General features: G+C 43.0%; 1 protein-coding gene across 1 annotated transcript in view; it reads left to right on the top strand.

Moving 5' to 3' along the window:
• Positions 1 to 17,086, top strand: part of hspa12a (heat shock protein 12A) — a gene marked incomplete at its 5' end in the record, with an annotated part of 28,989 nt that extends 11,903 nt beyond the window's left edge. The window contains 6 exons of the mRNA XM_079511528.1: positions 2,713 to 2,884; positions 9,039 to 9,125; positions 10,414 to 10,518; positions 10,834 to 11,092; positions 12,950 to 13,053; positions 14,667 to 17,086. Of these exons, the coding sequence (XP_079367654.1) occupies positions 2,713 to 2,884; positions 9,039 to 9,125; positions 10,414 to 10,518; positions 10,834 to 11,092; positions 12,950 to 13,053; positions 14,667 to 15,298 (1,359 nt within the window). The 3' untranslated portion in view covers positions 15,299 to 17,086. The remainder of the gene's footprint in view (positions 1 to 2,712; positions 2,885 to 9,038; positions 9,126 to 10,413; positions 10,519 to 10,833; positions 11,093 to 12,949; positions 13,054 to 14,666) is intronic.
• Between the last annotated feature and the right edge of the window lie 6,145 nt (positions 17,087 to 23,231).

A 23,231-nucleotide genomic window follows, 5' to 3' on the forward strand; every position in this document is an offset into this window, starting at 1 on the left:
CTGGGGGCCCGGAAGAGGTGGGGTAGACTAGAGGACAAGTGATGGAGAAGGTGTGTGTGCGTGTGTGTGTGTGTGTGTGTGTGTGTGTGTGTGTGTGTGTGTGTGTGTGTGTGTGTGTGTGTGTGTGTGTGTGTGTGTGTGTGTGTGTGTGTGTGTGTGTGTGTGTGTGTGTGTGTGTGTGTGTGTGTGTGTGTGTGTGTGTGTGTGTGTGTGTGTGTGTGTGTGTGTGTGTGGGGGTGAGAGGGTGGGAGGGGAAGCAGACAGAAAGGAGGCTTTTTAGTCACCTGATATCTGCAGAGGGAATAGAGGCAGAGATAGAGGGAGAGAGAGAGAGAGGGGAAATAGAGCGGATGAGAGGGGGGAGATGAGGAGAGGTTAGAAAAGGATGGGGGAATAACAAGGAGAAAGGAGGGAACAGGAGAGGGAGAGAGAGAGAAGGAGCCAGGCAGAAAAGATTAATGCTTAATTCATGCTCCAGCATTGCATCAGCTGTTACTATGTGACTCAGCATCAGGATGCTACAGTAGTAGCTGGATGTATTCATGGCACAACAGAATGGAACCATCCCAGGATCCACTGTTTTCTGTTATCCTCTCATGTTCTCATTCTTTCTGTCCATGAAACTCCCCCAACCATGAGGCAGTTCACTGACTGACTTTAGTTTACGCACTCTTTATTTTGTTTGTTTGTTCGTTCTTTCTTTGTTGAGTGGTGCAACCACTCCAAGGAACAGCAATGTCCGTGTTAACCTATGTGACTGTGTGTTAACCTATGTGACTGTGTGTTAACCTATGTGACTGTGTGGCTGTGTGTGGTTATGTGACTATGAGTACCAGTAAGGGCAAAAGTGGCGCTGTTGTGCCAGAAACAGAGAGAGATAGTGTTGCACTGTTGCCTAGTGCTAATTACAGAGAGAGAGAGAGAGAGAGAGAGAGAGAGAGAGAGAGAGAGGCAGGGGGAGAGGGGAGTTGCACCACTCAGTTCACACAGGTGCGATTTTTGAATACATCCTGTTTATCTACCTATGTATCTTTTCTGTCTATATTTGTCTTTCTCTCTCTTCCATTCTCCTTATTGTGTGTTGAAGCCTTCCATAAACGGTAAACATACAAGTGATCTGTGTTTAATGAGTAAATGCATGAACATAAAGGACCTACCATAAAGGCAGGAGTTATTTTAGCAAGATTTGAAATATGAGCACGCTTGGGATGTCAACTTTAATAGTAGCGTGTGATTTATGGTAACTGTAATTTCCTGTTGGATTGGAACTCTCCAAAAAGCTATGAATCATTTAGTAATACTCTGAATTATGTCTCGAGTTAATGGTTGATGTAATAGATGGTTCACCCTCAGTGGCCTTTGGCTTTGGCATATAGTTCTTTTTAACAGTGCATTCTTCAAAGCAATGCTTTTCCTCTGCTCGCTATACTGTAAAGTATATACACTGGACACTGTATATATATACTGATTATTATTTTAACTCTAACAATGCACACTCAATACTATACTGGGGTACTTGTCAAACTACTTACTTTTAGAAGATCGTTTCTGAAACGTGATTTCAGGCACAAACCTGAAGAATAGACAGATGCTAAATAAAGCCAGCTGTAGTTCACAGATGGTCTGAAAGCATTTGACCCTCAGTGTGGGGGTCACTTAACAAGGAAGCTCCAATTTACAGGGAGATGGCACTCACTTTAGGAAGTAGGAACACATGGTTCAATCCAATCCTCTTTATTTATAGTATAGAGCATATTTAAAACAACAGCGTTGAACCAAAGTGATGTACACTCTGTAACAAAACATTTATAAATATACCAAAATACCAAGAACAATACACAACTAGAAAGGTGCAATTCTGGGAAATTGCAAGTGTGGTTGCACTGACGCGAGTCTTGAGGAATCCACTGGGAACTGAATTCTGTCTTACCATAATATATATATTATATATTGTGATGTCATGTGAAGCATGACAACAGTGTGTGAAACATGACCAAAAGCTTCACTTTTCTGTTGTGCAAAAGTTAACAAAAAGCAGGTTCACATTGCTGGCAAAACATTCTCGGGTGTGTTGCCTATAGCAACCACGCTAATAAACAGGACAACATATAGACACATTGCCACATTGCTGAATTATGGAACGCAAAGGAGTACAAGTGAGTTTCAAACGTATTTAAAAAATCACACCCGGATGTGATTTCAAAACTGGCTGTTTTTGCGCAGAGAAAATGACCACGGTTGCTACGGTCATCCAGTTCACCCGGGTGTGATTTAATTACGTCAGAAATTATTTTGAACATAGCAACCATGGTCATTTTTTTCTGCACACAAAAGCCAGTTGTAGGAGTGGTTTACACCACTCAAAAAACACTGGCATGGTTTGAGACGATGGGGTGGAAGCCCGTTCCACAGTTTGGGCGCTACATTGATGGGGAATCCATGGTAATTTCTATTCCTGGATTGTTTGAAAAAGAATAACCTGCCTAACGATGATGTCATGATCATGAGCATTAGTGTGGAGAATTTTATGAAGATACGTTGAAAATGGGCCACGTGGTCCTTTAAGGCTTGAACTGACTAAACCATCCCTGGCTGCATGTCGTCATGACATTATGCAGTACTGAGAAAAGAGGGAAACACGTAAAGTAGGAGCAGGAAATAAAAAGTGTCTGTGCGTGTCGTCACTGTCCTGTCATTCCTTTCCTCTGGCAGTCTGGTCTGGTCGCCCGCGAAAACCCTGAGCAGCTGATCATCGCCTTGGAGCCCGAGGCCGCCTCTATCTACTGCCGCAAGCTCCGCCTACACCAGATGATTGACCTGGACACTCGGACCACTCAGAACGGCATCAGCCCCACTGACAACGTGGGAGCAGGGATGAACCAGGGTAAGCTGCAGGCACTACGGATGCTGAGGGATGCTAATGCAGAATTTTGTTTTACCAGTGTTTAAAACTGTCATAATCTTATTATATATATATTATAATTGTTCATAGTCAGTCATCATACCCAAAAAGTGTCTTCATTCATAGTGTTTTCATGCTAATGTTACGCTGCATTGTGTACTCTTTAAATCACTCACCACGTGTAGCAAGTAAAGACTTTTATTGAAGTATGTATGTTGACATTTCAATGTGCAATTTTCCCTCATTTTGAGTCTTTCATAATGGAATAGTTTCTCCAGGTCATGGTAAACACACTCTCATTTTCAATGCAGACTCCAAAATCCAAATGCATGGAATCAACCTGTTTGTCACCATCACATTTCAGTATGTTTTGCATTTATGGAATGACACTTGGTTGTTGCAAGCATGGTTATGCCATTGCAGTATGGGTATCACGGCAGAAGCTGTAAAATTGCAGTATTGTTCCAAAAACACAAATGCAAATGCACAGTGCAAATGCATATAGATTTTTTTAGCGTCTATTTTTTAAATGGTCCGTTATGGTCTCAATGACATCTCTCTTTTTTGCCAGCATGTGAACCAGCAATGGTAAATCCATTTTCCTTCTCATGCTTCCTTTTTTCCCAAGTTTCATCTATTTTACTTTACCCCCCTCATATTGCTGATATAAAGCAACAATTGTGAAGTTCACTGCTCTCACCTCTCTTCTCCTCGATGGAGGATGTGCAACAATGAAGCATTAGCATTCACTTGCATGACAAATAATGTGTAAAATTATCTTTCTGGGATATTTCACTTTCAAACATGTTTGGGGTCATTTTAACATATACTCTGGCTTTTGTAAGCTCCCCAGACAGTTTCTAAGTTGCTTGATTCAGTTCATTCATTAGATATTTGATATTTTTGAAGGGCGCTAGCCCCTCCTGTGTCCAGCTTTGAGGGTCTGTGTAAACAAACATTGAAGACAAAAGTGGGTAAACACAAACATTGAAGACAATAGTAAACACAAACATTGAAGACAAAAGTGAGGACGCAAATTGTGATTGGCCAGAATGACTCATGATCTATGATGATAAGAGCGCCCCTCACTTCACACGGGTGTGATATTTTGTTTATCAGACATTCCCCCTTCCTAATACAAACTGTTATGACTCGAGTGTGGTGCGACCCAAATGCTCGGTCGGGGGAGAGGTGCAAGGGTCCGTAGGCTGCTTCACAGAGCTCGGGTCTGAAGGGGGGACTGAAGGCAACAGATCTGGCAGGCGGCGCTCCAGCTGAGAATACGCCCAGAACTTCAGCAGACATGGGGGGTGTGAAGCTCCAACCAGGGTCTACCCAGGATGAACGGAGTGCCCGGGGAATGAATAATGTAGGGGCAGTGCTCTCCACGTGGTTCCCAGAGACAGTGAGGGTGATAGGATGAGCCCGGTGTGTGATGGGGCCCAAGGAATGACCATTCAGAGCGAAGGCAGACAGAGGCCTCTTGAGAGGAGACACAGGGAGGCCCACCTTCTGAGCATACTGGAGGTCAATGAAGCTTTCATCGGCCCCGGAGTCGATAAGAGCTGGAACGGTGAGTGTCTGTCCCTGCCAGGCGAGAGTGACAGGGAATCTGGCAACACTGGGAAACTAGTGAGACAGCTCACCTGAAAACCCAGAGTAGATGAAACTACACCCCCTGGTGGCCGGGAAGTGGACACCTTGGGGAGCAGAATGGGACAGGAGCGAACACTGTGCGCTGAGCTGGCACAATACATACAGAGTCCATGTAGTCGGCGGTGCTCGCGCTCAGCCGGAGATAAGCGACCCCTGGAAGTCACATGGAGGCCTCCTCACATGTGAGACTGGAGGAGGCAGATGGAACTTGCTCGGTCCGAGTGAGACTGGTGGGGGCGGAGGGAGATGGCTTGACAGCAGCGTGATGCTGGGAAGCCCTCTCACGCTTACGTGCACAGCTTCGCTCGTCAATGGAAATGGACAGAGAGATGAGTTTGGTCAGAGTGGGGGGTCTCTCCGCTAGGGCATCCCTCGTAGCCTCACTCAAACCCCGGATGAACGCGATGCGGAGTGCAGCCTCGTTCCAGTCACAACGGGCAGCGAGGATGCGGAACTCAGTGGCATAATCTGCTACTGAGCTATAGCCCTGCTGGAGGGCAGAGAGAGCTGTGTCGGCGTCCTGCTCCGGGACGTCATGGTCAAACACAGCCTTAAGAACATGGGGCCGAATACATATTTTTTTTACAAACTTTTACGGCGTTTTTTGTATAATTATTTTCTATAGTCCCCAGGAAATTACATCTGGTCACACAAGATCTCAGGATCTACTGAATGTGAAGGGGGGTACTAGGGGGATGCCATACTGTGTGTTGTGGGCTCAATATGTCAGTTTGTCACCTCCCCCTTGACATTCAATAGATCGCATGATCTTTTGTGGCCAGATGTAATTTTATGGGGTCTAGTAATAATAATGTTGTAATGTAAAAAAATACATATTTAGCCCCATGTTCGAATGCCCGATCCCCTGTCAAAAATAGCTAAAATCGCTAAAACGAAAGAAAGCAGCAAATGAAACAAAATTCACGCTCATGTTTTACTTCCTCTAATAACAACCTAAAACATGAACCTTGGTTGAAAAAAAACTAAAGTTGTCCTTTAAACTCTAACACAAAGTCTTTGTAGATTTGCATGCAAGTAGCTGAACCCTCAATGCATAAATCCATCTGCGTGCCCTTCCAGTGGTTAAGTTAGTAATATAAGCTATGCGGGCAGGGTCAGTGGAATACATGCTGGGCTGCAGAATCAAACACGTACTCACATTGCATGAGAAACTCCCAGGAGAGGGAGAATGTACCATCAAAGGTGGCCGGGGCGGTGAGGTAGGGCTTTCGGCTGGGAAAAGGAGCGTGCACAGGCACCGTGTCAAGAGCTGGTGCCGGCTGGACAGGAGCGGCGGTGAGATGCGTGCTGAGCGTGGCGACCTGGTCAGCTAGATCCTTGACCAACGACGTGAGTTGTTTAACCTGAGCATGCTGTTGAGCGGCTTGGGACTGCTGAAGATCCAAAACCTCCCGGAGCTCCTGCTGTATACTTAAAAAGGCGGCGGATGCTTCCGACAGCAGGCGGGAGTGGTGCTCCAAAACTTGTCCCTGAGCCTGGAGAGATGGCTTCCTTTCTTCCACATGCTGGCTGGGTCAAGTTGGCCAGTTCGTACTGTTATGACTCGAGTGTGGTGCGACCCAAATGCACAACAAGGAGAGGCAAGCAGAGTTAAAGCCCACCCAGGCGGATCACCCGGGCGGGGGGGGGGGGGGGGGAGCTGCAGCGGTCCGTAGGCTGCTTCACAGAACTCGGGTCTCGGAAACACTGGAGAGGAGAAGAGAAGGTGAGTCAGTGGCAGGTCCACAGAGGAGAGAACAGCACAGTAACGGCGTGACGACGTGACGTTTAACTGTCCTACAGAGGACCTACAGTAAGTCTGGCTGTCTAACTTTACCGACTGGAGACGAACTGGCGCCGAGCTGCAGACAGGGCTGGTTCTTGTAGCCTCATCAGCTGATTGCATACGACGCTCGGGTGTTAATGGAGTTTGATGAATGAATATGAAATTAAATACTGAATCAAGCAACTTAAAACATGTCTGGTATGCTCACACAAGCCTGTGTAGACGTTAATGACTTCCAAACATGTTTGAATGTGAAATATTCCTTTAAGCACAGGGTATTGTATAAAGGTTATATATATTTTTTCTGTCCAAAGTACACAGCCATTTGAAAGGCTATATAACTTCACTTATATCCCCATTCATTAAATGAAAATTACATTTACTACTTAGGCTTTGTCTTTTGAAAGGCACCTCAAGGAGCTTTGTGTACACTCATACATTTAATTGATATATGGAGACTGACATATTGCTGACACATTGCTTACACATACCGTTCAATAGATGCATTGATCTCATGTGAGGAGAAATCTAGCCTTTTCTTGTCCTGCAAAGACAAAAGGGTGAACCATAAAACTGCTGCTAGACATTTCAGGGATATTATTGGTATAAAGAACAATCTTGAATGTGGATTTTTTTTTTTTCTAAAAGACTTGCAATAACTTGACCGAACCTTCAGGTAGAACATACTGTAAATGCTTTATTTGTCTTCACATATGAAGAAAAATACATTGGATCAGATAAAGGAGGCATGGAGTCGTGTGAAATTGCTTCTGACTTAACCACAAGAACAGCTAATTTATACACGTTGCGAGCTTGTAGATCAGCTGTTTTGTTGCTCAACCAAGTATAAATCTGTCATCAGACTTGGCAATAACCATTATGCATTCTGTTGGCAGCACAAACTACTAAGCCTGTAAAAGTCAACATAGTTGACATGAAAGGCTGACAAAAATATCACAAACAGGAATACACAATTACACATACAACATATTTAGAGTTGCAGACAGTCAATCACAAAAGGTTTTGGTGTGTAAACACAAGCTAGGGTATTAGTAGAAAACAGTATAGTTACAAACATTTATGCCACTATAGTGACTGCTTTTAGCAGGAAATGAAACAATTGCTGTTGCTATTAATCCTGGACACCCTCAAGCTATGTGCAGCTTTACATGTTTATGGCATGGGGCTGGCTTTTACTTCGTAAATCAAAAGATCAAAGCAAATATGCTATTCTAATTGCTTCCGTCCATGTTAACTGGTTGTCTTGCTAGTGCTACAGGCTGTGGACATGTTTTTACAGCAGATTCCATCTTCCCCTTTACTTTGTTAACTCTATAATGACATGTTTTGGCTTTACTCCGATTGGATGATTATGTCAGTTCAGGCTTCAGGCTAGGAGTCTGTGCTGTAAGCACTAAGCACAGCTTGTAAGGCAAGCTGAGTTTGTTTGATGTTTAAATAGTAAATACATATTTTATTTCTGTAGTCTATATAGAGCACAGTACATATTTGTAAACATCAATAGCTCTCTCCCAATTCCCAAAGACAAAATAACGAGAGGCTAGAATCCTAGATCGAGCTGTTGAATGAGAATGACTGAGCTGTTGATATATTCCAAATGAAAGAGCAGAGTAGCATGTTGCGTTTCTCTCTAGTCAAAATGGTGTTGCTTAAATACACCTTGATTTGCAATGAAGTGGCATAATGCCCTAATAGTTCTCCTGCACACAGTAGCCCATCTAGGGACATGCATGCATTGTAGTCTGTGTCATTTTCAAACAGGATGCTACAACACATTTTCTTTCCAGTCCTGGTCTTTTTGTGCCATGCAGGAATTCCACAGGAAGCTACATTCTGCCCTGCTGCTGCAATTTCCATCTGACACTAACATTCTCACACACCCATCTCCCTTAACACTTTTTTTACGCAAAATGTGATTTCCGCCATTTATGTTATTCTTCTAAATTACTACTAGTTTGATGGTAAAACATGTGGTACTACAATCTGTAGTGAATATATTTATTTATGTAACTATAAAGCAGGATGTTTTGATTCATTCATTTCTTAGTATCTTTAATGTCCCTCTTAGGCCAGTGTTGGTTGTGTGTTGACGTAATGCTAACGATGACAGACCTCTCTCACGGCCCTCCCAAAAGCTAATGAGAGTCGGAAAGTACTCTTTCCTTTTCTGTATTGTTTCCCCTGTGTGGAAGGAAATGTCCATCTGACATCTTCTGCGATGCCGTAATCCTCTTTACTACCATGTCTTCCTGTTGTTAGTCAGTGATAAAGAGGTCACACACTAGACTTATGTCATCACGGTTTTCTCCTATATCTCACAGGCACATAAAGGTGCCTATGTTGTGATGAATGATTAGTTTTAATCAACACTAGCCATAGGACCGCAAGAACCGCAAGTTATAAATATGTGCTATCTGGACCACATTGGAGCCTTGCTAATTCACCACCCAGCCCTAACCCCCCCGCAGCACTCTGAGCACCATAGCACAGCCTGTCGCTTGCCCTCAGTGTTACCCGTAATCACACGGCGGCCATTTTGCTCTTTTGTAAAGCCTATTGTATGAATGGCCGTCGTGTGAAAATGGTCAGTCGTACACACACAAGCCTCACACACACAAGCGCTTCTGCCTGCTGTCACACTCACTGGGACATTCTCTCTCTGTCAATAACCAGCCAAGGAGCATGGCCGACGCAACCGCCAGAGCCGCACCTTTTTGGTGGAAAATGTCGTAGGGGAGCTTTGGTCGGAACTGGAAGAAGGTAGAGTTTTTCTATTCTTTTACTCCAATTTCACTCTGCTCTTTCCCCCTCCCTCTTCTTTGTGGGGTTAAATGCTCTTGCTGTTTCCTATGCTGCCAGTCATCGAAATGTGATGTTATTGAGTGGGGCAACAACCATTTTGACTAACTATCCTGAGTGATCTGAGTGTTGCAAGACTTAAACTCACTGCAGTTTATGAATAGAACTGTATTTGGCATTTTTGTCTTTTAAGTTAACTACTTAAACCCAGACAGGAGTCCCCCAGGGCTCCATACTAGGCCCCCTCATTTTCTTGCTCGACACTAAATATCTTTGTCGAAAATAGCCGATCTACAAGCTCACAACGTGTTGCGCTACAACGTGCTGTGACTTTGAGCATGTAGATTGGCTATTTTTACTGTTCACCCCAAAATAGGGACGCTAGTGTTCATCATAGGTTTTAACAAGGACCTGTCTTGAAAAGGCGAGGTATTCAGTGTGTGTCACGCATGCACACATGTACGCTTAAATTACCCTTCTGTGATGATCTACTCATTTAACCCATTTTGGGCGGGAACCCCTTTTGGTGTTAGCATTATGTTATGCTTTAGCTATTGAAAAATAGCAGATCTACAAGCTCATAGCGCACCACCGAGTGGCGCGCTACGAGCTTGTAGGTCTGCTATTTTTGAAAAATCGAAGAACGACTGACATAGAAACATAGCTTTTTCAGAAAACTGTCAGGATGTAGAAGACATTTTTAGAATTTCAAAACAGCCTATTGGCTCGGATCATTTTGATGCCCCACAGTGCGTAGCCGCAAGCAACTTAGATGTTATACTGTTAAATTGCAATAAACTGATTGTATTAAACAACGTTAAACTCACCAAGAAGTCCTAGACCATGAGCTAACCCATATGGTTACAAATCCTTCATGGTAAAAAAAAAATCAAAACCTTAAGTGGTAGAAAATCAACAATAGTTTTTTTTGTCTTGTTGGAGAGATGTTTTATAGGCAGGCACTGTGTCACAACTCGCAGTCCCTCGAGCCTGTTCCGAAAATAGAACCCCTGGTTTTGGTCGAAAAACTCCAGATGTTGGAAGACAGAACCAGAAATCGTGTTGTGATGAATGATTAAATGACTTCATGTAACTAGATTGGCGACAGACACTCACAGATAAAGGTTTCATGAATTAATAGAAATATGTTAGATGCTTCGGATGGCATATTTATGAGCCACTGCACTTTACTATGTCTAATCTTTGTGTGTGTCTGTGTGTGTGTGTGTGTGTATGTGTGTGTACGTAGGTGACCGTTATGTGGTGGTTGACTGTGGAGGAGGAACAGTTGACCTCACTGTCCATCAGATCCGTCTTCCAGAGGGACACCTGAAGGAGCTATACAAAGCCTCAGGTAAGAGTTCTGCTGAAGATCTCCATTTCCCTCGCCCTGTCTCTCTTTGATTTCTTCTTCAAGAAAAGGAAACACCAACAATGATTATGTCTTTCCTTCCAGTTGATCTCATAGTGCCCATCTGTGGATGTTGTGTGTACCTCCAAATAGACATTACAAGGACTGCAAAATAACACCTGCGATAAGTGCGATAATATGCGTTATAGGAATTACCGTCACACAAAATTGTTGATTCTCGTCCGTCTGCTTCAGTTCACACCACACGCCATACTGTGTAAGCTGATAGTGACATTCCCATTCTCATTCTCTGCATAGGTGGTCCCTATGGCTCCATCGGGATTGATTATGAGTTCGAGAAGCTGCTGTGTAGGATCTTTGGTCAGGATTTCATTGACCAGTTCAAGATCAAGAGGCCGGCCGCCTGGGTTGACCTGATGATTGCGTTTGAGTCTCGGAAGAGGGCAGCGGCCCCTGAAAGAACCAACCCCCTCAACATCAACTTGCCTTTTTCCTTCATCGACTACTACAAGAAGTTCAGGGGTCACAGTGTTGAACATGCCCTGCGCAAGAGCAAGTGAGTCTGTGTGTGTGTGTGTGTGTGTGTGTGTGTGTGTGTGTGTGTGTGTGTGTGTGTGTGTGTGTGTGTGTGTGTGTGTGTGTGTGTGTGTGTGTGTGTGTGTGTGTGTGCGTGCGCGAGCGTGCACACAACATTTTGTTGACATCATGCAACTTCTCAGTTCACTAAATTAGGGTAACTAGAACAGTACCCATTGGGCAATGATGCGACCTTGTCCGCATCATTGTGATGTCAGAACAGGCCAGCTCCATATATGGAGATCTCTGGGTGATCAGGTGTGATCAATTGGCTAATTTGAGCCTTGTCCAGAGCCTGGGCAGAGGCTTTTGTGCTGGTTCTGGACAACCGGCTATCCGTGTGAAATGTGTGTGTCAAATTTGAAGTTGGTGGGGCGAACGGTTTTCGAGTTACATGGATTACAGACAGACGTACATACACACGTACAGAGACTTGGTGCATTTATAGATAGATACCCACTTGCATGCTCCTACAGCGGAGTTGTAGAATGAATTTACCAATTGGGTATCTGTATGCATGGGAAAATACAATCTTCAACAATAGGCCGTAAGGCCCTCACACATCTTTTCAATGCCGACGTCAGTCGCAATAGAGGGGGTAGAGCTCTCTAGTCCGATATTTATCAGAGCAATGGTCACCGAGTTATGGCCATTTGAACTGTTAAACACTGTGGGCTGTATTTTTCGTGTCTTAAGTACCAGGTCTTATTACTTAACTTAAGACCTGGAGGCGTGGTCAATGCTCAGAATACTCAGAAACTCAGAATAGCCAAATGGCATTGATCACGCCTCCAGGTCTTAAGTTATGTAATAAGACCTGGTACTTAAGACACGCATAATACTACCCACTGTATCTCTTGTGTCTCATGCCAAGCCCCTGAACAGTGTTCGTGGCAAGTTTGGTGCGTTCCAGAGTAATGGACCACCTTGCAAGGTCTGGGTGTTACGTTTGTGTCGTCCACCCAATCACCCCTCATCAACCCACTAGGACATTTTAATATAGGATTCCACTGTATATCTGTTTTAAAACAGACGCCGAGTTTCAGTTTTAGCTACATCTGTATTGTATTTTGTGGTATCTCGTTGTCGTGTTACATGTCGGGGACATGTACTGTATGTGCTTTGTTGGCCGTTGGTTCATATGGCAGAAACCCGAGCCTGCAGTGGTGCACATAACTCTGATTATTGACCGTAAACGTCTCTCATTGTGCTGTAAAACCCTGGGAGGGATCAATGCATTCGACATGTATTGCACAGATTATGCACACAGAACAGAGCAAAAGGATCTTATAGGTTGTTTTCAGTATTTGTGGTTGAGAGCAGTGCCTAGAAAACAGATGCTGCATGTAAGCAACACCAAAAATATATTGTACTTCATCTAACTGTATATATATATATCTTCCAGGGAGATCAATACTGTCAGTACAGTGGATCGAAGATCCACATGGCCTTTGAGATCTGCTATACTGTATTGTATGCTTGTACACAAGGTTGTTTGGTTTATATTGTGAAGGTGAAATAATCGGGCAAATGCATTTTGCTTTATTATTATATTTTTATTGTTGGGTCGTAATTGTCAGAGCATATAAAAACCTCATACACAGTTTTTAATTCACTCTTTCAGAGTACACAGAAAAGTCTGAATAGTTCATTTAATTCTGAGAGTAAATAATACAGATCTCTAGGGTCCCTTTTTAACTCTCAGGGTGAAATTAACACTATAATAATAATGTAGCATGAGCATCCATCACTATCATACATTTATCATTAATTTTAATTTACCTTTCTAATCCAAAATTAATCTTCCCTACTCTCTCCTGCTCTCCCCTCCCTCTAGTGTGGACTTTGTCAAATGGTCCTCCCAAGGGATGTTGAGAATGAATCCAGATGCGATGAATTCCCTCTTCAAGCCCACCATTGACCACATCATTCAGCACCTCAGTAAGCCACAGTCCTATCCAGTGACATCATCAGAACATATCGCTGTCAGGCAGAAACCTTGTATCTCCATTTATCAACTTTACTTTTTTTTTTACTTGGTCATACTACAGTGTCAGTGTTTATAAATATTTATTATGAAAATAATAACTACATTGGATCCATAGGAACACAGGTTATTTTTCCATTTCCTGAAAAGTCACAGTTTTGGATATACACGGTTTCCACCCGACATCACCGACAGTCTCAATTGAGCTTTGTGTTTAGTATGTCCGCTCTCCTCCCTTCCTTTAGTTTGCAGTTAATGCAACTGAATTAATTCTACTGTTGCTATATGCTAATATAGCAACAGTAGCATCCCAGTTCCTGTAGTTCCCGTTGGTTTAGACACACACACGCAGACAGACAGACAGACACACTCTACAGCGCAGTGAAGTGCGCTGTAGAGTCGTCCCCCACCCACATACTCACACAGACAGACAGACAGACTGTTGACTCTACAGCGCAGTGAAGTGGAGTAGGACGTTGTGCCTCAGCAGCATCTCTCTGCTGCTGTGCTGAGGCACAGAGAGTTGCTTCAGTTCTGGCAGGACGATCAAAGTCACGCTGTGCTGTGTAAGCTGACAGCTAGCCCATCACTTCCATTACTCTCACTGCTGACTGCACTGATTAGGGGCGTGTCCAAGAGGTTTATTCTCCATGCTGTTGTGTAAAACGTTACCACTGCTGTCAGCAAAACGTCCTCCTCCATCCTAGTCTTTTTGGTTCTGCTCTGTATGCAACCTGGAAAAAATAAGAAACGTTTATACGTGTGTGTGTGTGTGTGTGTGTGTGTGTGTGTGTGTGTGTGTGTGTGTGTGTGTGTGTGCGTGTGCGTGAGCGTAAAGATTACTACCAATACTTTGATTTGAAATGAATTCTTCCTTGTGACTCAAAATAAATCAGGCATATTGAGCACTTTAACTCCTTTAATTCCTTAGAATCTGACAGAATAGGATCGGTTGCCCTGCCTTAGGATATGACACTCATTATAGCACTTAATGGTCTGAGATGTGTGTCTGAGATGTGTCTGAGAGGTGTGTGTGTGTGTGTGTGTGTGTGCGTGTGCGTAAAGATTACTACCAATACTTTGATTTGAAATTAATTCTTCCTTGTGACTCAAAATAAATCGGGCATATTGAGCACTTTAACTTCTTTAATTCCTTAGAATCTGACAGAATAGGATCGGTTGCCCTGCCTTAGCATAGGACACTCATTATAGCACTTAATGGTCTGAGATGGTATACATTTCATAGTGCCACCAAATTAATCGTGAGTAGACAGCTCAGTTTCTCCAACTGAGCTGTCATAGACACTTTTTTTTATTTTACAAACATCAATCAGATCAATTTCAGTGCCATTGACTATACCTACCAATACTGTTCACATGCAGGTTAAATTACCAGGGTTTCACATTAGTAATGGGTAATTTGAACATTACCAAGAATAAAGTCATGCTTGTAGTTTACTAGTTTGCCTGCAATTCTTAAACCATTCTTCTCTCTCCCTGCAGAAAATGGTTGACTAAAATGTTTTTGATGTTTCCCTATTAACTAAATTCATAATTTCCCTTCCAGCTGAGCTGTTTGACAAGCCAGAGGTGAGCGACATCAAGTTTCTGTTCCTGGTGGGAGGTTTTGCGGAGTCACCCCTGCTGCAGCAAGCGGTCCAGAACATGCTCCAGGGCCGCAGCCGTATTATCATTCCCCACGATGTTGGCCTCACCATCCTCAAGGGTGCTGTGCTCTTTGGCCTGGACCCCGGTGTCATCAAAGTCCGCCGCTCCCCTCTCACCTATGGTGTGGGTGTCCTCAACCGCTTCGTGGAGGGCAAACACCCACCAGAGAAATTACTGGTCAAGGATGGCACGCGCTGGTGCACTGATGTCTTCGACACCTTCATTCAGGCCGACCAGTCGGTATCACTGGGCGAGCAGGTGAAACGGAGCTACACACCGGCCAAGCCGTCCCAGCAGGTCATCGTGATCCACGTCTACGCCTCGGAGAAGGAGACTGTGAGCTTCATCAGTGAGCCCGGTGTCAGGAAGTGCGGCACGCTACGTTTGGACGTGAGCGGCACAGAGAGCGCAGCGCCACGCCGTGAGATCCAGACGCTCATGCAGTTTGGTGACACGGAGATCCGTGCGATGGCGGTGGATGTAGCCACCTCACGCACCGTCAAAGCTAGCATAGACTTCCTCACTCATTAGCCAGGGGAAGGGTTAGTGAATTTATAGGAAGCAATGAAAACGGAACCATCACATCTTATCCAGTGCACACTCAAAGAGCGAGGAATATTTGCTGGTATATGGATGAAGGTAATTGAAGGCTTGTTCACTTCTCATTTTGCATGGGTGCTAGACAGGCAGGATTCTCTGTGAAGTGTCTATTTCTCACTAGTAACAAAACAGGCGATTTGGACAAATGTCTGCTCCCCAGCTCGTATGAGATGCTACATATATAGTGTTGACATAGACAGAACAGACATTCCCCTCATTAATAATTCATAACAAGAACCACGCTGGTTCTTCTATGGTTGTGTGGTTTAGCTGATTTCAGTGTCCTGTCAAACTGACTCATGGTGCGCCTTTTTTTCCTTTTTTTTTGTTTTCATTATTGGTAATGCAGAAACATCTTAGAAACTTTAGGCTTCCATAAATTATACTAAAATGCTCTTAAGTCAGGTTTTAGACTGCTGCTGCACAACAAAGTCCTGTGTCCATTTAACTGAGCTCCGTGAGACATGAAAGAACAGCAATGATTTGTCACTGTTACATTATACTTGACCATGTCTCAGTACTAAAGCATTGCACGGCATATCTGTGTCCATCTCACTCCCGCAGAAAGGCATGTGATGCCAGCGAGAGTTTTTCCCTATAACATATGGTGCATAGGCTTTCAGAATTCCACTTGAAAACACTTAGTTTATGTTCAAATTACAGCAGATAAGATTTGTCGATATCTGCTGTTATAGCTAGCTGCTGGATGTGGAATATTGAACTTTTTTCCTGTGAGAGGTAAAACAAAGTTCTGAGAAGTACATGGCTTTGAGATCAAGACTGTTTGGTCGTAACAGCAGTGCATAATTCCTACATACTACAGGTAAAGAAATTCCAGAGTGAAATATGAATCCTAGAATGTGAAATTGTTTCATTATGTGGCATAGTGGAATGTGCTGCTAGCTGAATCTGCAATCCAATCTTAAAATAGCCATGCAATGTGCTTAAATGTTGCCTTTATTCATTTGTGTTTCTGAAACAAGCCAACTAGAAAAGGTCACTTGAGTTTTCCTGCTTTGAATATGTTTTCATCCAGGGGATTTCCTGCACAACATGCAGGCCATTTGGGACAGGTGATATTATGAACATATGTTTATTTCTGTAAATACAGTATTTAAATATTGTACAGATTTTTAGCATTATTTTAGCAGCTTTTAGCAGCAAAGTGTATGCGTGTGTGCTTTCACATGTGCTTTCTCCATTCTGTCCTCACCAGCCACAGCATGACAGGCCCAAGCAGGTCTGGTTGTTGCTCTTTCACCACATGTGATAGAGTGGCCTGTGTGATGCTTTGCTTTGCAATTAATCAGAAAGAAAACTTGAATACCTCCGTCCTTAAAAACATTTGACAAATATGTTTTTCACCTGTTAATTCGTTTTGAATTGAGAGCAATCTTTTTCTTTGATTCTGGGATACAATCAGAAGTTCAGTCAGTTTAGTCTTGCAATACAAAGACTTGCAGTAGTACACTGTTAGGGTTTATCTACTATCAGAGGTATAAAAAGGAAATAATACACCTTTTGGCTGTTGGCTCTCCAACTTTTTAAGTTTTAAGTGCTTGTAATTGTAAGGCATCAATACAGTTCCTTACAACTGCTGGTATTTTTAGGCATTGAATTGCCTAAAAACAGAAACCTATCGAACACACAATGAATCGAATTTCCAGATGAGGGCTTACATTTTTTTTTTATGTTTTAAAGGAGAATTCTGGGGTAGCCGTTAATTTACCGTAATCTCAATATGACGATAATATATCCATTGAAAACTGGTAGAGGCAAAAAAAAATTAAACTTGTTTATTTTTATCACTCAACAATTATTTTTTTGCCAGGTGCTTAAAAAGCATCCTGGCCTACATTCGCTACTACCTCTAGTAGCGACCGTAGTAGACACTTTTTCATGATTGACTGCCATGTCTCTAGGCTGCCTCTAAACCAATGGGAGATTTACCCATAAAACCCATAGTCTAGCTGAACGGCATAAAACCCATACTCTGAACGCCGCAACGTGAAGCCGTGAGCTGAAGCAGAGGCTGCGGGACACAAATGGATTATACTATAGATGTTCATAAATGAGAGCTTTCTGCACCTGGCAATGACTCATCATTCTTGTTTTGTTCACATCTGTCGTTCATAATGTCAGAAATGCGTTCACAGAGTTTTGTCCCAAATGGGCTTCCGTCTACGGCGAGCGGATGATAGACCCCTCCTCCCTGCTCAAAGCTACATCGCGCTAGAGAAGGACTTTTTTTCTTTGCCTGTACCAGTGGTTTGTGGATATATTATCGTCAGATTACGGTATGAAAACGGCAGAATTCTAATTTAATGAAAGGAGTGCCTAATACCGTATGTACAATGTACATCCTGCAATGTCACCATTGATTCACAGTAGTCAGCACATGTGCAGCAGGTATGTTTGGCATCTCATTTCAGAGTCTGTGGCTTCTGAAGTCTTTTCCGAGGGTCACTCTGACAGTAGCCTCGGAAACCCAGACATTATTTCTCTGACAGTGACTTTAAGCCTTCTGTCTGGCCAATTTTACTTGCATGACACGTATCTCAACATTTATGGTCCTCTTTCAATATCCTTTAAGAGTTGCTCATTAGGTTGAGTTGACGGGTTTTTAAGCTCTTAAAAGCTTCTTCTAATATACATTCTCTTTTTAAACTGTGAATCGAGGCTGTTCTTGCTTTCAGTGTCAATGTGCAAAGCTGCACAAGCTTCGATCCCTTATGTATTTTTCGGCAATCTATTTCAATGCACGTTTTGCATGAGCATATGGGAATGGGAGAAAACGATGATTGCTATCTACTCAAAGAGATTCTATTTCTTCCCTGCTGACTGTCAGGAGGTCAGGATTCATAGAACAGGTGTTACATTTGTAACTTTCACCATCATTAATGATTCATGGAGGAAAGCGTGGCTATATTTTGCCTACAGAGACCACATATATCAATGTGAAAAGTTAATTAAATTCATTCTGACATATTTCTTTCCTGAGCCCATATCTTGTCTGTGGGAATTCTCAGAAGTAGGCCCCTTTACCTAGGGGTTGTTCAAGGGGAGGGTGTTATTTCAAATGCATCATCACGGTTACAGAAGACTGCACTCCACTACATATCTGATAGTGTGTGTGTGTGTGTGTGTGTGTGTGTGTGTGTGTGTGTGTGTGTGTGTGTGTGTGTGTGTGCATGTTTTATATTATTTTTCTTATTCAATTCTCAGTGTTAATTTAACTCTCGGAGTGTATAAGTGGAACCAAACGGAACCACAAAGGTTTGTTTCTATTTGTACATTCTCAGTTCAAAAATGATAAATTAACGCTGGACTTTACTGTGTATCATAATGTTTTGTTAGATTATCACAATGTATTTTGTGCAACCTTCAATGTTATGTGATGCACATGATACGCTTTATGTAGCTGCTTTATACTAAAAGATGTGCTGAAATTATATGACGTGTTAAGCCAATGTTAGCATTATATTCTCTTTGTGTAAAAGGCAGCATTAAGGTGCCATGTGGCATCTGGTGAATATGTAAAACCTACAATATTCTGTTGATTGATCTGAAGTCTGTATCTGAGTGGAACTAATAATGGTTAGCAGTCTAGCTAGCTCGCATACTGAAAAAAATAATTGCTTAACACTTTTATCTAGAATATAACAGTACTTCAGGACATGGAAATTTCACAGCTAACTTAACCTGAGCTGGTGGTATTCTGCCAAAATTGCCACTCATACCTTTCCACATCTTTGTTTAAATACTTGGGTTGATGCAATTGTGTTTTCTTTCCATCTTGAGTTTCTTAAATGTCTCATTCTCTTGCTCATTTTCATTGAATAATTGGTTGTACTTTGATCCATACCAAGTAGCCTACTGACACTCAGACTGTCATCCAATAAAAAGTGTATTTCAAAGAACATTTACTTGTCTAGTGTTTTTCTTGTGCCATATTGTAACTGTTAATTAAGCAGAAATAAAAGCTAAAAAAATATCTGCTGTATAAAACTGCTGTATAATAAACAACAAATGCAGTCAAGGAACAGGTCACTTCAAAAATAAATCAAATAAAGAGTTATTATTATTATTATCAGTGTCTTGCTCAAGGTCACGTGGACACTACCACATAACAGGGAAGCCAGGGATCTTAAAGGTATATTCAGTGATTTGACTTAATTCAAATCTCACTTATGTTTTCTTTTTTTCTGGATAATCCTCCCTACTATAGAGTGTGCTGACCATATAAGGAGTTCCTCCCTGTCCCCAGTGAGCCCCTGGGGTCAAAAAACCCTAGTTTCAGTTTTGGTGGCGGGTGGCAAAACCGTCATCCAATCAGGATGAGAGGGGCCTTCCTCCAATCATGATCGAGTGGGGGCGGGCCTTGGTGCACATGCTGTTGGCCTGTTGCACTTCCCCCCACTGTAGAGCGTGCATGTGCACATTTTGTTACCGGGGCGGACTGGGTGGTTTTCCAAATCACCCAAATCACTGAATGCTCCTTTAAACCGGGAACCTTCCATTTCCACTTCCAAATTACAAAAACTAGAAAAGAGGCCCCTTCCTACGTGAAAGCCCCCTCTACTCCCAGACACTACCAGGTCTACTCCAGGTCTACTCTTCTTTTTCGCAGTTAAGTGAGCCTGGGACCGAGGCTAGGTCTACTCCCAGTTGTGTTTGTAATGATCATTTGCCATACATACATGCAATGTAGTTTTAGAAAAGCAAAAGTAATTAATTAGAGAAGTTTGTCCTATAAACAAAATTGGGAGTTATCCCCTTGTCATATCCCACAAAGAAGAGAGTGGCGCAGGCTTAAAAATAAATCAGTATAGGCTACAATAGGTCTACAAACCTATTTCAAATGAATGATCAATGGCTATTGACTTGCTCTTGGTAGTATAGGCCAGGGGTTCTCAACGTTTTTGGCCGGGGACCCCCGGAAATGCTTTGGCAATGTCTCGGGACCCCCGCCCCGCCCCCTCCCGACCCCCAATATAAATTGACTGCTACAATAACCTTAAACCATTTTGGGTGGGAACCCCTTTTGGTGTTTTAAGCATTGTTATAATTTAGCTATTGAAAAATAGCAGATCTACAAGCTCATAGCGCGCCACCGAGTGGCACGCTACGAGCTTGTAGGTCTGCTATTTATTTTTTTTTAATAATTTGGGGACCCCCTAAAATAATTTGGCGACCCCCCGAGGGGTCGCGACCCACGGGTTGAGAACCCCTGGTATAGGCTACTATAACTAACTCCTATCCTATCCTGTGTGCCTCTATGCCTGTATGTCATTCTGGCTGCTCTCAGTGCTGTTGCTGCCTATGGGCATGGCACCTGATTCCTGAATGCATAGGGATTAAATGGTGCTTGCTAAAGTGACTTCAGCACTTGATAATAACTTGATCATTGATTTGATTTTGAGTCAGCTGTGTGGAGGGAAAACTTGTCGTAGGGAAACTAATGTGACTCTTCTTTATTTATGTCAATAAGTCCTATCTGATTGCATTAAACGAGGTTAAACTGACTTTATGCATGCGCTGATGCTGATGCATGCGCTTGGGCCTACCGGGTAGGGTCAAGTTATTAAGCCTACCTGTTTCGAAATGTCATATAATGCAGGAGGCAAACACAGTACTTCACCTGCACGGAATGTATTGACAGAATTAAAGTAGGCTTATAGCCTATGGTGGATTTTTATGAAACAAAAACTTGGCAGATACAAAGTGAAATATCCAGGCTTTCCGTAGGCTACAGCCAGGTGCAATACTGGTGAGTTACCGTTGCTTATTTTTTATTAGGGGAGAACGGGATAAGAATAAGATCACATGAGCCAGTGGATAAATTGAACCGCGCGTTCGGAAATAGCGCACTGTGTGCGTCTGAGCGCACTGTGCAATGCAAACTAATAGTGCGCTCCGGGTGCGGTATATCCGAACGCGCCCCTAGAGAAAACTAGAAAACTGTGTTGTCATGATGTGACCTTAAATCTAGTAAGCAACTAGAAAAAGTGCCCTTCTGGGCACAGGTCTCCACCAGGAGGATAGGACTGTGTGCGAGATAGTTGGCAAAATGTTTAGGAGTATAATATAAACATGTTTTTTTGTTTGTTAGTTTTTTGTAACAATTTTCTTAATTTTGTTGAGGAAATGCAGAGCCAGATCACTCATAGCATGAGGATAGAATTCTGGAGGAGCAGGACATGTGCAGCATTTTGTACAAAACGGGCCACTCCTGAAAACTTTGGAAGGCAATCTTAGCCAATCAGTGTAGAATCTGAGAAATCCAACAGACTTGTCTTGATCACTACAGAGATCATGTGTACCGATTTGCGTGACATTTGGATAAAATCTGTGCGACTAACATAAGCAATATGTTTTGCAGAAATCGGCCTCATGGTGGTGCTATAACCGGCAGATGTGGAGGGATGCAGGGACAATGTTTTTCCATGGCCTCTAGGGAGTGCGCATACATAAGTTGTATACAGATCGATGCAGTTATAGCTAAAAACAGGAATTGGCCTGTTATAGCGCCACCATGAGTCTGATTTGGGAAAAAAATTAGTGGCATGTCGTCCTCGGCCGAGTGGAAATGTGCGTGTATAATTTCACGGAAATTGCACAGTGTGTTTGTGATTTGTGGCATTTTGTTCGAAACGGACCAATCGTGTGAGCTTTGGAAGCCAATCTTAGCCAATCAGGATGGAAGATGGGAAATGGTGCAGATCCGTGTTGATCACATGACTATGGAGATAGTGTATACCGAATTTTGTGATGTATGGATAAAATGTGTACGAGTAATCTACAGAAATGTGTTTTGCCTAAATCGGTCTCATGGTGGCGCTATAACAGGCCGTTGAGGAATATTTGGGGCAGAGGTTCGTCGTTGGCATCCAGGGAGTGTGTGTGCAAAGTTTGGCATGGATCGGGCCAACGGTGGCGGAGATTAGCTGGTAACAGACGGACGGAAGGAAGGAAGGAAGGACGGACGGACGCACACACGGACGGAGTGCAAAACATACTCTCTCCCCATGCCTTCGGCCTGGTGGAGACAACTATGTATTCCTTGAGCAATACATTGTTTCTCTCTGTTTTCCCGCAAGAGACCTTGAAACATGAAAGAGCCCTTGTGTTTGATTAAAAATAAATCACACTTGTGTGAAGGGTGCCCATTGTATTTACAGGGACCACATGACGTCTCACATCATCAATTTAGCAACATTACACAAGAACATGTGCGTTACTGCCATTAATGCCAGTAACGCACACTTGAACGCCCAGCCTAGCAGCTGCAGTAGTAGAAGTGCGTTGAACTCAAATGCTCCCACAGCAAAGCCACTTGCAGCTCCTGAAAGGAAGTATGCACAGAAGTTTGATTGTGAGCTAACATCTACAGTATTATATTGAAGCCTGGTGTACAGGCCTGCTTGAATTGCCTGACTGACATTATTTACAATACTGTAGTGCCTGTTTGACTTCGAGACAATGTATTGATTAAAACAATCCACGGTAGTAAACCTCATGCCCTGGTGACATGAGTTTTACTGGAGTGAGTCTGGAGTCATTTTAATGCTCGGTGTTCAGATCCGGTCTAGACACACAACCCCATACATACATAAAGAGACTGTTTCAGTATCCGCTCTAGAACGCTTCGCTCTGACGTCAGTCATGTCCACTCCATATATGTACAGTACATGTCATATATGCCCATATGACATGTATATGAAATAATGACTTACATCACATGGCACATGTTGCCGCGTATAATACATGTTGATTCAGCTGTCTTTCTGTCTTGTCAGCTATAGCGTCCTTTACCTGAAATATTGAACCATTTGTTATAGTTAGCACAGAAGAGCGTTTCCTT

Source organism: Electrona antarctica (assembly GCF_951216825.1).
Source record: "Electrona antarctica genome assembly, chromosome: 10".
NCBI classification, from domain to species: Eukaryota; Metazoa; Chordata; class Actinopteri; order Myctophiformes; family Myctophidae; genus Electrona; species Electrona antarctica.